The sequence below is a fragment of the Nematolebias whitei genome, chromosome 5 (genome assembly GCF_014905685.2).
Source record: "Nematolebias whitei isolate Nwh7 chromosome 5, NemWhi1, whole genome shotgun sequence".
Lineage (NCBI taxonomy): Eukaryota > Metazoa > Chordata > Actinopteri > Cyprinodontiformes > Rivulidae > Nematolebias > Nematolebias whitei.
In genome coordinates, this window is record NC_056502.1 from 24,606,918 (window position 1) to 24,626,098 (window position 19,181).

Genomic DNA, 19,181 nt, shown 5'->3' on the forward strand with positions numbered 1-19,181 from the left:
CCCAGAGATAAATTGTTTGGAGTGTGACAGGTGGGACCAGAGATGGGAGACAAAACCAGTTATGTCCAGTCATATCTTACAGGTTGAGACAATGAAGTTGAGAGGCTCCAGGCAGAGGACGTTGAGGCAGGAGAACCGAACTCAAGAAACAGCTCGAGGCACAACGGGTAAGTTTTCACAGCAGGCAGCTAAAAAAACAGGAGGAAGGATTCAAAGGTTAGACTTGGTCTTTTACTCAAAATGATATTTACTAAGACTACGTGTTGACTTCACTGCAGACGAACCAACACTCAAGCACTGGTATGTGATCTGGCTTCAGACTTTATATGGTCCTGGCTCATCAGGCAGCCACCACAGTTGTGGTAGATGACACACACCTGTTGCTCATGAGCTGTGAAGAAGTGGTTAGTGACAGGTAGAGGAAAACCAGCAACTTTTTACTGCTGTCATCATTATCAGCCATCTGGCCTGTAGGATTTCATGATATTTCTAATCAAACAATATGCCTGATGTGTCTGATCAAGGGGAGACAGAGTGTGTGTGTGTGTGTGTGGGGGGGGGGGGGCACCAATTTTTTGAGTGCCACACACCAAAATGGAGTCAGCACGTTGCTTGATTTTAAAGTTACCCACCTCACAAGTTTAAAATATATGTAAAGTAAGTAAGTAAGTAAGTAAAACCTTATTTCTATAGCACCTTTCACAGACATATAGATCACAAAGTGCTTCACAAAGGCAAGACAATTAAAACAAAACAAACAAACAAACAAAACAAAAAAACAACATTAAGCAAAAGCTTGCCTGAATAAAAACGTCTTTAGCTGTTTCTTAAAAGAGTCTGTGGAGTCTGCAGTGTAGGGACAAAGGGAGGGCGTTCCAGAGCCTCAGAGCCACCGCCCAAAAAGTGTTGTTTCCACGGGTTTTAAAATGGGTTCAGGGTACAGACAGTAACATTTGACTTGAAGACCTCAGAGTCCTAGGCAAAAAAGGATCCAAAAGGTCAATAATGTATTTAGGAGCCTGGCCATGGATAGTCTTGAAAGTTAAAACCAACATTTTAAAGTTGATCCTAAAGTGCACAGGAAACCAGTGTAGGGAGGCAAGAACAGGAGTGCTGTACTCTTCTGTCAATTCTAGTCAGCAGCCTTGCTGCAGCATTCTGTACAGACTGAAGATGAGCCAGGGAGGTTTTATTTTTCAGTCAACCTTTATTTAGACAGATAAGTCGCACTGAGCCTCGAAAACTCGTTTACAAGTGAGATCTGCTTAGACAGACAAAAAGTAGTGCAACTGGAACACGTAGGAATTGGAAGCAAAAAAATTCCTATCAAAATTTTCTTCTTGGCTGAGAAGAAAAACTCTAATATTAAAAAACACCTTGCACATAAAGCACATAGTGACGTAGGCATTCCGGAAAAAGGGGAGGAGAGACAACGAGAGCAGTGAGCGATGTTCAAAGATGCACTCAAGGTCACTGTAAGAGTTCTGATAAGGATGGAATAATCAGCCAGTTTCCTCCGGTGAGATCCGTAAACATTTTCGAGGGATGTCGGGGAATGGCCAAGGACAACGCCTTGTCACTTGAAATTTTTAATAACACTGTCTCTGTAGAGTGCCATTTACAAAAACCAGATTGAAAGGTATCCATGATACCCCTCTCCTCCAAACATTGGTTCAGTTGTTCTGCCTTCTCAAGGTTTTTGATAAAAATGGTAGCTTAGAGATGGGTCTATAGCTGTCAGGAAGAGAAGGATCCAGGTTTCAGGTGGCTTTTTTAGTAGTGGGCAGACAACAGCTTTTTTGAATAGACATGGCAGAGCCAGAAGAAAGGGAGAGGTTAATCAGATTAAGAGCACTAGGCCCAATACAGTTGAATATGGTCATGAAAAAGGAAGCCACACATATATGGTGGCAGCCATCTTGGATTTTGATGGCAATGCAAATTTTCAACAGGGGCCTTTCTTACACAGCCACACACCAAAATGGGAATCAGTACCTCACTTATTTTTCAAGTTATCATGCTCACTACATGGACAGACAGATGGACTCTGTGACAATGGACAAAAACAACATAAAAGGGACCCAAGTTTAGCTACCCATTAGCCTAGCCTGGAGGAAGACCTCTGCCCTTTTCTTCATACTTTACCTTTTGTGACTGATATCATGTAAAACATTGAGATGTCTTTGACAGAGCAACACTTCAAAAGTCACCAAACCATCTCTTTAATGATCCAAGGCTGATTAAATCATTGTGAGCAGAATAAATTAAAGGAGCAATATCTGCATCTGAATGGCTTCATCCTCATTACTCTTGATAATCGAGCTCATGAAAACTGAAATGGATCTGGAATTTAGGCCGTTAGTCAGAGTTATTTGCTTAGCGGTGTTGTTTGATTGGATTTGCTGGTCTAATTTAAGTCTTTACAAAAGTATGGCTACAAGACAGCTTGGGGAATTCTTACCAAGACAAATATCAGCTTCACATGCAGTGTAGATATCTGACTGCCTTTATACAAGCATTATTTTGCCAGTAAAAATAATTAGTTGTATTGTGCAGACATCGAATGCTTTCCAACAGTGCCTTTGTTTGTTACAGGTCATTTCACCCAGCATCAAGCAGCCATGCATATTACATTAAGAACTGTTTGAACAACCGTCCCAAATCTCTCTTTCCTGACAAGCATGACTTCCTCTGAGCATGTGTGACAAGCTGCACATTCTCACTGGGGACTGTCCTCCTATGAGCTCTATAACCTTGCATCCATGCAGCAAAGTTTGTTCCCACAAACATCCTAAAATAAAAACGGTACAGGTAATATTGATGACAGTGAAACAAACAGAAGAAGTGAAGGTGATGTTGCAGTCACACTTGATTCTAACAACCTAGGCTGTTGTTAAACCACTTTAAATCATCAGTCACACAGACATCTTAAGGCACAAATCCTTGCAAAGAGTGCTGTAGCTGAATTCTTCCTTCTCCAATAAGCAAAACATTGTTTAGCCTCCAAACTGCCAAATAAAAAGGCAGATTTTAAAGTGATAATTCAGAGTTTTTAAAGTGGGGATTTGTGGAGAGGTTATTAACAGTTAAAATGTTACCATAATATCTTATTTTACCCAAAGTTGATTGCTTTCCTAAAACATCTCTAACAGATATTTCATAGTGATAAAAGCTTTTTTATTGATTTCAAATTTTAAGGTTATTTATATAAAATAAGTACAAATAAGAAGCAGTATCAACTTGCTGTAGCACTTTCTGGGGCATTTTCTGCAGGAATATCAATATTTCTGTGTGGATAAATGTGCCATGCAAAATTGGGAGCAATGGAAAGATTTATTAAATAACTTTTGCCAGATCTTTTATGAAATGTCAATCATCTGGTTGGTCCACTTAAGGAGTTTACTGCTTTGTGGGGAAACAGTTTACTTGGAGCTCCTCAGACTGATGAAGCCCTCCGGATAGAGGGTGAAACGTCTCTAGAAAAAAGAAACTGTCCAGATGACCTGACTGAGCATTATTGGAATTGGTACCTGGATGATTGAGCATGAACTCCGTTGTAGCCACAAGCTTCATAGCCAAAATGTTGCCAAATGCTAAAAAAAAAAAACTAGCTATAAGCCAAAATAAGCAAAACAGAAGCTAAACTGACCAAAACTATAAATAAAAGTTAAAATCAATTAAACTGTATCTAAATTTTGTATAATCATAGCCAAATCTTTAATTTCCAACTCAGTTTTATACATTTTAAAGGCTATAATCAGTTAAACAAATGTTTTAATGTAAAACTGTAAAAAGTAATCTACTGTAATGTTCCTGGTTGTATTAATTCTGTTTTATATTTGCAAGTCAGGGCAGCAAGCATCTAACCAGGCTTTGAAACGTTGAACTGTCACGTAGAACAAAGGAAGTTGGACCCAAGAATGCAGACTGACTTGAGGATCTTCAATAAAAATAAACTTTATTTTAACCAAAAATAAAGGCTATCGTGGCAGCAAAAAACTTATATGAACAGTGCAGGCAGGACAAGATGTGGCACAAAAACCAACAATCCTACACTTACAAATTAATTCAAAAGGAGAATAAACACACGGGGCTGATGAGGATGTGTTGTAATGGTCACTGACCGATTAATACAGCGTTAGATGTATTTCCATTTTTTTTAATTTTATATATTGTCTACGCTGCAAACTATGACCATTTATTATTAATTATTGTCCCCTGTAAGGTAATGTTTGTGTTCTGAATGGAAGTTTGAACTTGTTTATTTGTTTGTGTAAATTTGTCTGTGTAAAAATACGTTTTGGGGAAGAGAGCTTAAAAGGAGGAGGAAGTGACCGCGTCGGCCTCTCTTGCCTTGGAGTGCGCACCTGCCGAGGAGGATTTGGCGTGAGGCCGTTGCCCTGGACTGCCTGTGGACCGTTTATCACCCTGAGTTGGGATCGCGGGGGATCAGTAACTTTTTCTTACCCAGGACTGCAGGGGAGGCACGCTAAATGGACCTTGAGTTTCTGGTGAGATCGCTTCTTTTTATTTCGGCGCGCCGACGCCTGGATGGATTGAGTGGGCGTTTCCCTCATCCCACTTGAAACAAACTTTCCTTCTAAGAGAACATTCGGACTGAAAGTTGGTGCAGCTTGGTTTTTGATTTATGGGGTTTGTCTGCAGATATGTAAATGTTGGGGGGGGGATGAAGCGTTCGGGTTGTTTATGGGCACAACTGATGTGTTTGTTTAAATTGTGTAAAGGGCATTAAATGTTAGCCTGCGTGGCCAATATCAGCAGTTGTTTATGAGAGCTTTTTTTTTTTTGCATGTGGGGTGAATTATTTTCTGTTTATTAGGTTATGCTTTCTACTCAACCATTATAAGTTTTAAGCACCGTCAGCTTCAGACACTGCCCGTGACGTATTTAGCGTTATGTAATTAATCCCCCTATCATCGCAACGGTGGGGGCAGGTTGTTACAGTGTAAACGCCTGGACAGGATGAAGACTGAGAACAGGTGAGAGAGGGCAGAGCTGGAGCTGAGGAATACAACTGACTGAGGAAAATAGACTGAAAATACAGAGACCAGGAACAAACAACACAAAGAAAGATACCAAACACTGATCCTGGCATTAAAAGTCTGCAATAAAAGACAACCACTGTGAAATTTCCAGCACCCATTGTGGCAAATCTCAAAGCATACTGCAAAGGCATTGATAAAATTTGTTTCTACTAAAGAAAAACATGTTTTATATGAACCAGCTCTTTGTTTTTAGTCAGCTTCTCCAAAATAAAAAAAAGCCTATGGGTGAATGTTTGATTCTCCGACATCAAAGTTTTATATCTCAGAAAAATGGACAGTTGAGAGGGTGGAGGAGTCCATCAGGCAGCTGGAGTGCTGCATTTTAAAAAGTGACGATCGTTTGTATGCATCAGAGAAATCAGAAGTTTCACCGAGATAATGTTTCCTTTCAGCCGGTTGGCATGATGCTGCTGCTTTTAAGACACATTAAAGAAGCAAGGTACAAAACTTAACGATTTTTGTCCACAGTAACTGGATTATGTGTCCACAAACGTAAAAAAATATATTTCATCAAGAATAATGTGAACTTTGAGCTGGCCCTGAAGTTTCAAAGCACAATGTTAAGAATCATCTAAAAAAAGTTTTAATTTCACATTTTACTTCTTAAGTGCAGTCAAGCATTTAAAGCAACAGTTTTGCTTTGCTGTGTGCAGGACTTCAAGTACTTGAGGTCCACTGACCAGAAAAATGGGGAGTGTAGTAAAGAGGTGAAGAAGATAGTCCAGGCAGGATGAAACAGCTATGATTTGGTGTGGAGACAATGGCATTGACAAAAAGAAGAAAGAAATGAAAGTGGCAGAGCTGAAGATGTTGAGGTTCTCCTTAGCTGTAACAAGGACAAATGAGATTAGGAATGAGGTCATCAGAGGTACAGCACAGGTTGAAGGACCGGGAGATAAAGTTAGAGAGTCCAGACTGAGATGGTTAGGACATGTCCAGAGGAGGGACAGTGGGTGGATTGGTAGAAGGATGTTAGAAATGCAGCTGCCAGGAAAAAGACTAAGAGGAGATAAATGGATGCAGTTAGAGAGGACATAGAGGTAGTTGGAGTGAGGACAGAGGATGCAGAGGACAGAGTGAGATGGAGGAGGATGACTTGCTGTGGAGACCCTGAAGAAACAGCCGAAAAAAAATAAGGATAATTTAATGTTGATTTTACAGATTTATGGGGATCTTTTTTTTTTGTATTTACTTATGTGTGTACCGGACAGTACTTTATTTTAAATATTGGAACTCTTTTTATTGATCACTATTCATCCATGTTACAAAAACCTAATAAAAATGTTTTTTAAAAATTGTAGTTTGCAGTGTTGCAAAAACTGTTTAAAATCATATTTTAGCTAGTAAGATGCATCCATCCATCATCTTTTACCCGTTTCTTCCTTTCCAGGTCACGGGGGTCACTGGTGCCCATATCCAGCAGTCACTGTGCGAGTGATGGGGGACACCATGGACAGGTCTCCAGTCCATCACAGGGACACATAGAGACAAATGAGACAAACAACCATTCACTCTCTCACTCACACCTAGGGACAATTTATAGTTACCAATCAGTCTAACATGCATGTTTTTGGTCTGTGGGAGGAAACCGGAGCACCCAGAGAAAACCTACAGAGAACATGCAAACTCCATTCAGCAAGGTCCCCCGGCCGAGATTTGAATCGGGGTGACTTGCTCATTGAGAGGCGACAGCTCTACCAACTGTGTCCCCATGCCACCCTACATTTTTTTCAAACTGTATACAAAGATTTGACAAATCTCTCATTGTTTTCAACACAAAGGTCAGAAATTGAGCAGGAAAGACTGAGAGGAATTATGTTTGAGAATTTGCAAATAAATGAAAATACATTTTCTTGTTTTTGTAATTATTATCACCTACTTATGTATAAATAACCAGTACAGAACTGAGTGAGTTCTACAATAAATGTTCTGTTGTCTAATTGTTGCCTTTTTAAGTCAAACTGAAGTTTATGAAATTTGCCTTCAGGTTTTCGGTTGAAAATGAACTTTTGTGTAGCACTCTGGAAATATGTAACATTTTACTCTTTTTATCAGCAATAAAATGTTTGTTTTATATCCCTACATGTACTTTTCTTTAGTTTCTGTCCTTTGGATTCATGTTTTTCACTGTGTGTGAAATGTTTTATGTTGATTTTTATTTAAAAATCTTAACCAAGGATTAGACATTCAAATGAGCCTTTGGCTACACAACCTTGGTACAAAGCAGCACTGGCATTGCTTTCTCATTAAACTGTGGGTGGTTTATTTATTATTTGTGTGTGGGTGTGTGTGTTGTCCTTGTCAAATAAATCATTCATAACACCCCAAGTGCTACTAATTGCACAATATCTTTGCTTAGAACGTAGGCGTTAACTGGAGGCGTTAACTATTTTATAACCATTAACTATTGACAGTGTCATCATTTTTTGTCTATTAGCAAAATATGTCCCAAAAGCCAGAAACAAGGTCAGAGCACTAAGGCTTTGGCTACTGTCCATGGCATCATGTATCTGACTTGTCTGGTCCCCTGGGCAAGGGACAACAATCTCCTGGATCACTTCCGTCCATACAAGTGTTTTGAATCACTCTTTGTCTGGACTGTCACCTAGAACGAATATGGCTTGGGAGACTCTACCAGGGGAGAGCAGTGGTTCTCTTAAGTCTCCCCCAGATAATTGAACTTCTCATCCTCTTTCTAAGGGAAAGTCCAGCTACCCTGCGGAGGAAACTCATTTCAACCATCTGTATCTACGATCTCATTCTTTTGATCACTACCCACATAAAGAGGAGCCAGTTGATGTGGTTTGGGCATCTGGTAAGTGTGCCCCCTGATCACCTCTCTAAGGAGGTGCTTCAGGCATGTCCGACTGGGAGGAGACCCTGGAGAAGACCCAGGACACTCTGGAAAATCTCTCGGTTGGCCTGGGAACACTTTGGAGTCCTCCCAGAAGAGCTGGAAGAGATGTCTGTTCCTCCCTGCTCAAGCTTCTGCCCTCACGACCCGACTTCAGAACAAACGGAAGAAGATGGATGGACAGATGGACAAATGGACAAATGGACGGATGGACGGACGGACGACTCAAAATATCTCAAACCGGATGGATTTAAATGAAGCTTTCAGAAAATGATAATTGGGTGTAAATTTATAACTGATTAACTTTTGGAGTCAACCCAATTTAAGATAGCTGCCACAACCATCTGACTTTAAAAACACACAAAAATGTCAATAAACCAGTTAACCAGTTAGTTTACAGGCATAATGTATACTAAATTTTGGTTGTGGTTGTAGCTGGGAGACCATCTTAGTCTGAAACTATAGCATGAAATGTGATGTGCATTTCTTTCATGAACATTAGGCTTTAACTTCATACACTCTAAAGGCAGAAAAACGGTTTTTATGCTGAGTACTTTCTACATGTCTTTGATTTTATTTGCATGCACTGGAAGCCAGTAAACTATTCATGGTTTTGTGTAAAGTTAGATGGTAGCGGTCTGAGGTCTAATGGAGTCTGAATGACTTGTCACCATCTACTGTTTGCTTTCAGTGTTGCAGCAGAAAGAAAAACCCCATCATTCTCCTCCCGTTTTTAAAAATAATCAGAGAACATTTTATGTATTTGTTGCAGGTTAGATCATAATCATTTAATAAAATTAGCTGAGTATGCATGTAATACCACTTTAAATCATAATTTACATTTATTCTTGATCTCTTTTAGATTCATTGTTTATTTTGAATGCCTTGGAAACCCAAACCTGCCTCATGCCTTAAATGCAGTCAGTAAAACTACACTTAATGAAAACATTTTGTGTCACAAATGTAAAGCAACAAGAAAATAACTGTAAACCAACATGATTATCAACAGAAAGCAACAATATATATGATAAATGTAGTTTTATTGAAAGGTATTTACAAAATGATCATTTGTGACATGACAAGGCAATTAAAACCAGTAAAGATTCCTGCCATCCTGACTGCTTCATGATCACAACTGGGTTGATTTTTTGACTGATTAATAATACATGCTTATTGCTTGTAATAGTTCAAGTAAAAACTTTGGGATCATCATTATCTGTTTAAACCAGCAGCTGCAACAGTTCCAACGCTCGTTTCATCCTGATTATAGAAAATAAGCCGTTAAAGAGGCACAAAGGAAAATGACGTAGCTTCACCTTGAAGGCCTCAGCAGAACTGGAATTTAGAAACGAGCAGAAAACAAACATGTTGAACAATAAAAAAATACAAAAGATTTAACACTCCAGGACAAAGACTTACCTTCCATCGGTTTCCACACTCATTGCACAAAACAAATGTGGTCATCGGCTCGTCGGCGCTCCGTGTCTGTACCTGAAACACACACACACAAACCAAGACATTGTATTTGGACAATAATATACCACTGACTTGTTTACTTCTGCATATATAAATGTCTATGATTATCACTAGATCAGTGATATGTTTGGAACCCACCTGGTTGTAGGTGCAGTTCTTCTTCTTGCACTTGCCACACTGCAGCAGGTCTGTGGTAGTCCCGCCAGTTTTGGCCATTTGGTGTTCACGGATGGCCTCCTGGGTGAGAACGTTCCTCAGCTGTTTCAGCTCATCACTGGCCATTTCCTAAGAAACAAAAAATCACGCATTAACATTAAATCCTCACACAGTGAGCTTGTAAAGGTGAGGCTGCAGCTTCCTGTACCTCAGCAGACATGGAGGCGATGTGGCTCAACTCGATGCTGCCTGCGAGGACGTTCCTGCGAAGCCCCGGGTTCTTGGGGTCCTTCAGGTTGCTGATGCGGCTCCGCACTCTGTTCTTGTATTTCAGGTCGGTGGCCTTTATCTCCTGGTAGATATGTGCGGTCACCCAGTCAAGGCTGAAATCACCATGCTGCTTGTTCATTGGTCTTAAACTAGCACAGATTTGTGAAACAAGCCAGAACTGTTTAGTCAATGAAGGGAAGGAAAGTACAAGTAGCAATTACAAGGTGTTTCCTAGTGTTCAGCGTAAGACAGATCTATTTCTCAAAAAGAAACCCAGTTTTACTTTCAATTTATTTACCAAGTGTTCAATATGAAGCTTAAAAGAGAGATGTGAAACAACCAATATACCCAAGTATTTATAAGAATCAACAAACTCAATAGGGACACCATTCAAAGATAAGATAGAAGGAAGAACTGCTGGGACCGACTTCCTGTTTGAAAACAACAACCCTTTGGTTTTGTCAGCATTTAATACAAGTTTGAAATGGAACAAATCGACTGGATGATGTTGAATGTAGCTTGTAAAAGCTAGAAAACCTTAACTGTTTAACAATAAACAACTGTGTCGTCAGCGTAGAATGTAAGGATGCATCAGGAATGATCTGATCTACATTACTAGTGTAGATTGTGAAGAGGGTGGGACCTAAGACTGAGCCTTGTGGTACACCATTGTTAACAGATAACTGGAGGAAGTACCATTAGGTTGAACACATTGCCTCTGATATGAGAGAAAGTTAGAGAACCAACGAATGGTGTGAGCTGAGAAACCAATTTCTGAGAGCTTCTGAAATTAGAATCAACTCGATTAAAGGATATGATCTTCAATCTCAGCTGCCATGCTGTCGCAGTTTACTCCAAAATCTTTGAAGTCATCTGTTAAGACCAGATCATATCAGATCAGTGCACAGTCAGTTTCAGTGAGTTAAAAGTGCTCTTCGGTCATTGTGGTTTCAGCCTCACTGTCTGTGCGCAGAGCAGCTGACAGCATCTCAATGCATTTGTCTCTAATAGACTCTCCAGTAGCCAGGTGGGGGGGCAGTGGACCTCCAGGAGAACTGAAGCTGGGTGACATTGGGCTGGTTGGCGTGGTGGGAGTTCTGGGGGCTTCAATTCTACTCTTTCTGTAACAAAGAAGTGTGAGAACAAAACAGCTCATCAACCGTATCAAACACAAAAATAGTTATAACTGCCAGTTTTGCAGATCATGAGCTGAATTTGGGTTTTATAGTAACTGAGAGTTATTCGCAACACATACTGAGTACTAACAGATGGTGCAAATTTTCAGAAGATTGCAAGAAATTTCACATAGCGTTATTTTCAAGGTTTGAGCAAAACGGCTACAACTTCATCACTGCAACAAAATATGTTTCTTAGAACTCTGGGAATTAAAGGCAGCGGAAAATACGCTTTATTTCAAGGAAAACTATTTAACATTTAACTGTGCTTGCAACTTGCTACTCTCATCAAAATACCTTTCAATGCTGTCAGTGGAGGGTTTCCTCTGTGGAAGAGCTGACAGAGCAGGCTTAGACCCAGAAGACTCTCTCCTAAACAAAATTAAGTCAGGATAATTTATATTTTCTATGTACCCCATTACACAGAAACATCATTGGTTGCTTTCATTTACCTTTCACCTGTTAGCTTCTTTGGTGATGGTGAACTGCTTCTCTTTGAATCAGTGGATTCACGTCTAAAGAGCGAGACACTTTCAGTAAACTTTGGTTTCATTTGTATTTCATGATGGAAGGTTGTGGTGAATTTCATTCCTACCTGTCAGATTTGGAGTCGGTGGAAAAGCTTCTCACAGGTGGTCCTGGCTTTGAGTCACAGGAGTCCTTCCTGCCACAGAAAACACACATATTTGTGACACTTGAATAATTTGTGAATGAACTGCACAGGCGTGAGTTAATTCTGCACAGCAAGTCTCATTTTCACACCCCGGCACACCTGTGGTTTTCTTTAACTTCCAGTGTTGGCTTTTTGGGAGGAGGTGATTTAGAGTCAGAGGAATCTTTCCTAACAAAAAAAATAAATAAATACAAATAAAAATGTGTATGCTCTTAAACTAAAGCAGGTATAATGGTCCTCTCTCCATGAACTGAAGTCTATGCATGCAAGAGTAATGCAATGCAAAGTTCATGACTTGCCAACCTTTCTCTCTTAGCTTCATCTGAGTGTTTTTTTAGACACTTTGCCATCCACTGAGCCTTTCCTGTAGAAAGAAAACATTTTGATGCCAACATGAGACAAATTGCCCTAAAAGTATGAGTTCAGATCCTTTAAATTGGACTTTTGTGGTTGAGAATCATAGACAAAACCAAAGTGGATTGCTAATATCTTGACTGCGTTTTTAACATTTTTATAGCAGAACATAATTATCTACATGTTTACACCATTGTTTATTAAAAATTACTGGGGTTTTTTTGGACACAGATATTATGATGTCCCAGAACTGTGCCAAGAAAAATGTTCAAGGCCACATTGGAAGCACTGCAGTCAGCTGCTGCTATCTGTGTTTGCTTATAACTGCAAGGTTTATGTGAATAACTATGTAGCATGAAAACAATAATGTAAAGGATCATAAAACTGCTTTCTCATAAGCTATAGAACTTTTCAGATTGACGTTGTTTTCAGATAAAAACAATCCACTATGGTCTGGGCTCTCTGACACTAGATGTCTGGTCAGAATTACAGTTATCTAAGTTTAGGCAATTCAAAAACTATGAAAGATTTAGCAAACTGTTTTACGCCTGATACCCTTCTTGATTCAACCTGGGCTCAGACCTGCAGATCAGCACTCCCAAGACCACAGTGCTGCCCACCGAGTGACCGCATCCCCCCCGTAACGTTTCCACAGAAAGATCTGAAACCACTACTAATTGCCTGCTGTGTTCCAGTTTAAATAAAACAATAAAAACAGATTACAGTCTGAGACAAAAGCAAACATTTCAGCATGAACAAAAAGATATAATCGTTTCCAGATCCCAGACCTGTCTTTTTCTCACAATCTGCAGATTTTTTCTGTGTAGGAGGCTTCGAGTCTGTGATTGACTTCCTGCTGCTGCAAACAACAAAGATTTAATGCAGAGAGGGAAACGTCAAATTAAATATCCTGATTTATGTTCAATATTCCAGGTAGAAAAATCCAACAAAGTTAAGTCGAGACCTCTGGACGGGTTCTTTTTGTTGAAACATTTCGTCTTTCATCCAAAAGACTTCATCAGTCCGAGGAGCTGCAACAAACTCAGTCTTATACAGTAAATAGCACCTTCACATATTGGGCCTACCAGTTTGATGGTGCTCTGATAGTTTCTGGATGTCATGTTCACTGCTCTCTGTCCCCTGCCACACCCACTTCCCTGCCACTAGTCAGTGCTCGTGCCCTACATCAGCCACATGCTTGATTTAAGAGCCCCATCCATGCCAAGTCTCTGCCAGATTATCGAACCCTTTATGGTACTAGATGTCCATCACTTCACTCACGTTCATGTCTGATTCTCTTGTCTTGACCTCATGCCCGTCGTTTGGATTCACCACTCTGCCTACACCTCGTCTGGTTTTCTTCTGCCCTTCTGACTCTGGTAACAACTACTCTGTCTGGCCTGCAGATAATGGATTACAGACTGACCTCTGGATTTGTTTTTGGACCTCTAACTCCCCATGCTTAACCCCTGTTTCATCTTTCGGACCATGACTTTGGATTGCCCCCTGTCAATAATATTCACAACATTAAAGGCCTCCCTCTGCAGCTGCTCTGCCACCAGTTACAGAGACATCATTCCGCCAAGCTCCGACAGGTGGTTCCCACCTCACCTGCCTGAGAAGGTTAGTGGCTGTTCTTGGTTGTCAAACATGCTTTGTGAAACATACAGTCCACCAACTATAATATCTCTGCACATTCGTTCCCGCAGCAGGATCCAGACTCCCACCAGCAGCTGCAAAACAATAAATTGTTTAACCATTCTTTTTGTCTGGCTGAATTTTTTTATCCAAAAATCTTGTCCCTGTCACTGGAAGCTAGTTATAAGACTGAGTTTGTTGCAGCTCCTCGGACCGATGAAGTCTTTTGGATGAAAAACAATATGTTTCAACAAAAAGAAACCATCCAGAGGACCTGACTTAACCTTGCTGGGTCAAATTAAATAGATTTTTCTACACTCTTTCAGTCAGTGACGACATGCAGTCGGTAAACGAGACCTGTCTTTGTCTTTGTTCCCATCCACAGATGGACGCTTTGCAGGAGGAGGAGGAGGAGGAGGGTGAAGATGAAGAGGGAGTGGAGGACATGGAGCGTTGGGGTCAGGAGGCTCTTTTCTAAACACAAACACAGCTTTCAGGTCACCTAAAGCACTTCACGTTGAAGAGGAGTAAATAGCACAGTGTGGGTGGGCATGCAGCGCCTCACCTCAGAGGGGGCGGATGAAGGTGGAAAGGAAGAGGAGCAGCCAGGGCGTTTGGCTCCGCTGGAACTTTCCTGGTGTGCAAAAACGAGCTTTTGTTTGAATCTCTACTTGAGCTTAAACTTATTGTACAAACATGCCACAAAGCACGTCTGACCTCTCCTTCTTGACTTCCTCTGCAGGTGGCTTCACTGGCAAGGAGGCTGGTCGAGGAGTGTGAGGGCAAGGATGTCGGGAGGAAGAGTCTTTAACGTCTTTCCTGACCACGTGCCACAACAGGACAGATCAGAGCATGTGGGGTTCATCACAGCACACCATGCATGGGAGGAACTGAGATGCTGTTAGGTCATGCAGTTAGCAGTTTTCAAGCTTCATCAGTTCAAGCATGAGTCCTGACCTGTCCTTTTTTATGTCCAAAGCTGGATGTTTGACTGGCACCGAAGGCCGGGCACGTCGGGGGGGAGAGGGGAAGTGGGTGGGGTACAGGATACTACTGTCCAGCACGCCTCTCCTGAAAGAAATCATTCAGCCTGAAGCTCTGCAGGAGCTTTGTGAGGAGCGTCTCTGGAGCTGTCTCACCTTTCAAACAGCGGTTTATCAGCAGGTCGTTCTGTCTTCGATTCGCTCCATGTCCTCTCTCGTTGAGGTGCGCCGACCGGCCTCTCGGGCCTGCTTTCCTCTCTGTTCCTGTCCTTCTTCAGGTCTTCATGCTTCCTCAGCTCCTCAACCTCTTTTCTGAGTGGCTCAACAGACCTCATCTTTTTCAAATCTTCTTTCACTGGGTCTGATCGGTGTTTTCCACTCTGCAGGTCCTGCATGCGTCTCTGCCTCTTGTCCACTTGGAGCTTCTCTACAGGTGTCTGCATTTCCTCCCTCGTTTCTCGAAGCCGTTTCTCAAGTTGAAGATCCTTGAGCTGCTTTTCATCGATTCTGGGTTCATCAGCAGGTCTTTTGTTGCTTATGTGGTTGTCATTTTGTGTCTCTCTTCTGGTTTTGTCAGAATGTTGTTTATCAGAATCGGAGTCATGTTTTAGTTTAACATCCAGCATCCTAAAGGAAACAGATTAATTTCATCTGTACCTCAGAGTCAAAAAATGTAATTATTTCTTTTAAACAATACAATTTAAGAAACTTTCAGAATGGACTAACTTGAGCTCTCTTTTACCTTGGAGACCTCTGTAGAAAAATGGACTGTACTTATAAGTAGAAAGTTTCGGAAACAATTTGCAGCCACCACCCCAAATTCCAACGTTAACTGTTAAACATTTTGTGGAAAAATTAAAAAAATAAAACCATAATACTTTACAGAAACCTCGGGTTATTTTTATTCTCATCAACTAAAGATGAATAATATAAAGTTCTAGCTTTACGGAGCGCTTTTTTGTATGTTAGTTGGCTATCTCTCCAGGATAAGTAAGATTCCTCAACGTTAGTTGAGCACCATTTTCGTTCTAGCTTTCTAGATGTCTGTTTTAAAGTACGTAACTCAGAATTGAACCAATGAGCTCATCTCCTCTGATTACTTTTTCATCAGAGCAGCTTTATCGAGTGAAGTTTGCAATGTAGTTGTAAAATTATCAACCAGATGATCTAAGTCACTGCTCTCTGATGTATTACTCTGCAAGACAGAGGAAAACTATGGAAGAGCATCTTTAAATTTGGTTACAGCTATATCAGGTTTGACTTTCTGTGACAAATTTAAAATGTAAATGATGTTTTTAGCGTGCTGTATCCAGAGAGAGCTGGAGTTTTGCACCTATTTGGTCAAAACACCATTGTTTTGTATGGCAGGGTTGTTCTCTTAGGGCAGCACGGTGGCACAACTGGTAGAGCTGCTGCCTCTCAGCGAGCAGGTCCCCGGTTCAAATCCCAGTCCGGAGGTCTTTCTGGGTGGAGTTTGCATGTTCTCTGCATGCATGCGTGGGTTTTCTCCGGGTGCTCCGCTTTCCTCCCACAGACCAAAAACATGCATGTTAGGCTGATTGGTGACTCTAAATTGTCCCTAGGTGTGAGTGAGAGAGTGAATGGTTGTTTGTCTCGTTTGTCTCTATGTGTCCCTGTGATGGACTGGAGACATGTCCAGGGTGTCCCCTGCCCCTCACACAGTGATTGCTGGACATGGGCACCGGCAACCCCTGTGACCCAAAATGGAAGAAGCGGGTAAAAGATAATGGATGAGTGGTTGTTTTCTTTGTGTGTGTATTTCTGGTCCATGTTGTACAATGCTATAAAAAATTATAGTGCACTATACTCCCAACTAAGCTTCTTGTTTTGATTTATTATTAGCATTTTTTTTAAAAGCTGTGGTTTGTTAAAATGAACAAAAATGTGAACAGAACAGTAAACAGGGTGCAGCTTCAAAGTGCAGCTAATTCATGATAAAGCTGCATCGTGCTGCTTAGACTGGCTGCCACACTTCATTTCTGCTGCAGAACATTTTTAGAGCAGGATGGTAAACACTGGCACTGCTGACACATTAATACGAGCCAGTTAGAGGAGAAAAAGTGAGTTTTCCGGAGCTGTTCAGACCTCGCTCCGTCCTTGTGATACGGAGTTTGCCTCAACAAAGTGGCTCTTATCAGCAGAAGCCCCGGCTCTTCAGTTTGACCTACGGCTGTGGAGCTGTTAGAGCTTTTCAAGTGTTTTACAAGAGCTTCAAAAGCACCTTTAAGAGCTTCAGAGATTGAACATGAAGGTAGGACAAAAATAAAAACGACAAAAATTAGAATTTTCCACAAAACGGACGTGGAACTTTGAGTGCGCTTGATTAAACGTGCTGAAACAGCCGAAACTGAATCAGAAGAAAAGCTAAAATTATCTAAACAAAAAAAAAGGTAAAAGCTACGATTAGCAGAACAGTATATATAAGTTAAAGACAAAAAAACAATAGCTTAAAGCTAAAATTAGCTCAAATATACTAAAAACTAAGACCAGTAAAACATCAGCTAAAATATATTTGCAAAGTTGTAACTATGAACCAAAATGAGGTAAACTGTAGCTCAAAGCTGAAACTAGCAAAATAACAAAAAGCTAACATCAGCAAAACAGTACCTAAAAGTAGCTAAATGCCAAATATGAGGCAGTATACTAAACATTTCTAAAAACATGATGGGTTTTAATGATATGAGGCTATTTCAATGATTTCTATAAAGAAAAAAATAGTTAAATACTGTAATTCAAAATGTATAAGTTACTTAAAAAACAAAACAAAGCTGCACTGTCTTGAACGAGCTGAACGTTTTGACATCCGAATAGCTGAAATAGCTAATACTGTGCTAGTTACTGGGCAGCACGGTGGCGCAACTGGTAGAGCTGCTGCCTCTCAACGAGCAGGTCCCTGGTTCAAACCCCGGTCCAGGGGGCTTTCTGGGTGGAGTTTGCATGTTCTCTCCGGGCATGCGTGGGTTTTCTCCGGGTGCTCCAGTTTCCTCCCACAGACCAAAAACATGCATGTTAGGCTGATTGGTAACTCTAAATTGTCCCTAGGTGTGAGTGAGAGAGTGAATGGTTGTTTGTCTCATTTGTCTCTATGTGGCCCTGTGATGGACTTGCGACCCGTCCAGGGTGTACCCCACCCCTCGCACAGTGATCGCTGGACATGGGCACCAGCGACCCCCGTGACCCAAAATGGAATAAGCGGGTAAAGATAATGGATGGATGGATGGTGCTAGTTACTTGTTGTATCCACAAAACAAAGAAAAGAAACTGACTCAGATTTCACACAATCAAATAAAAATAGGACAGTAAAAACAAATACGTTTGTTTAATTGGTGAAAAAAAAAAAATTTTCTACCCTTAATAATGTTATAATTCATTATAAAACATCCCCATGTCCTCAAACTGGTGTTTCAGATTAGCAGCTTAGAACTGATATAAGAAAAGAAAAAAAACTAACATTTTTAGGTCAAGCTGCATAATAGTTGCTCAATGTTTGTGTGTGTTATTGTTAATAAGCTTTACAATACAGGTAAACAAGTTGAGCTCTTTTTGCAGACAGGAAGCAGGTGTGGTGCTCCGTGTCACCTGGACGTGTGTAGTTTCTGTGTGTAACTGACCTGCTGTGTGTCCTAGAGGGTGAGCCGTTGGGAGCTGTAGGCCCGGAGTCCAAACCGTTCCTCAATTCAGACTCTTTGACAGCGCGAGGCTGACCAGGGTCTGTGGTAGACGATTAGGGAGGGGAGTGAGCAAATCTTTAGTATCAGAATGGATTTATTGCACAAATGGTGATTTAATTGATGCGCGCGCGCGTGTGTGTGTGTGTGTGTGTGTGTGTGTGTGTGTGTGTGTGTGTGTGTGCGCGTGCGTGCATGCATGTGTGTGTGATGGAAGAGTAATCGTACTCAGAAGTCTCTTCCAGTCTTTAATGAGGAACTTGGCCAAAGTGATGACCTCTTCATCGGTGCAGTGCTTCCTGATGTTGTTCACAGACATGCCAATCCTCGTCTCCTGAACAACGAAGCACAAAACAAACATTATGAGTTTTTAGCTTTAAGCACAATTTGCTTAAGACAGGAGTTCCCAAACTTTTCCATACCATGGCCCCACACAAGCAGCATTCGCTTCTGGCCGAGGCCCCCCACTCACAAACCCACAAACAATGCTACAAAATATGTAAAGAAACATCAACTTTTAGAATGCTTTAACTTTTAGTCACTGTATTCAATTAATTATTACAGCTGTTGAGCATAAAAATATTAAGTAACATGTTTTAAACACTATTATATTCCCACTGGAAAAAATTTTTTTCAACAGACTGTTGACCAGACGAACAAAACAAAAGAAATCTAACTTCTCTCTCAAGTGTGTTTATCTGGAACTGACAGATACAGATTGCCCTAGTGGGTAATTTTATTATTATTATTACTATTTTTTATTTTTGCCTTTTTTTTATCTTCTTCTATCCAGCTTTCTGCCCCCCCCCCCCCCCCCCCTGGCAGCCCCCACTTTGAAAAACACTGG

At 40.9% G+C, this 19,181-nt stretch overlaps 1 protein-coding gene across 2 annotated transcripts; it reads right to left on the minus strand.

Annotated features, from left to right (window-relative positions):
* Positions 1-6: 6 nt before the first annotated feature.
* Positions 7-18,668, minus strand: tcea3 (transcription elongation factor A (SII), 3; the record flags this gene model as incomplete). Of its 2 annotated transcripts, none has more annotated exon segments than XM_037676385.1 (19): positions 7-188; positions 9,340-9,411; positions 9,535-9,681; positions 9,761-9,915; positions 10,639-10,695; positions 10,783-10,943; positions 11,295-11,369; positions 11,450-11,512; positions 11,593-11,661; positions 11,770-11,838; positions 11,974-12,034; positions 12,813-12,883; positions 14,020-14,136; positions 14,228-14,296; positions 14,380-14,481; positions 14,620-14,733; positions 14,802-15,272; positions 18,278-18,377; positions 18,563-18,668. In XM_037676385.1, coding segments are annotated over 19 exon segments (2,208 nt in total), but the record flags the coding sequence as incomplete, so codon positions are not given.
* Positions 18,669-19,181: the final 513 nt, after the last annotated feature.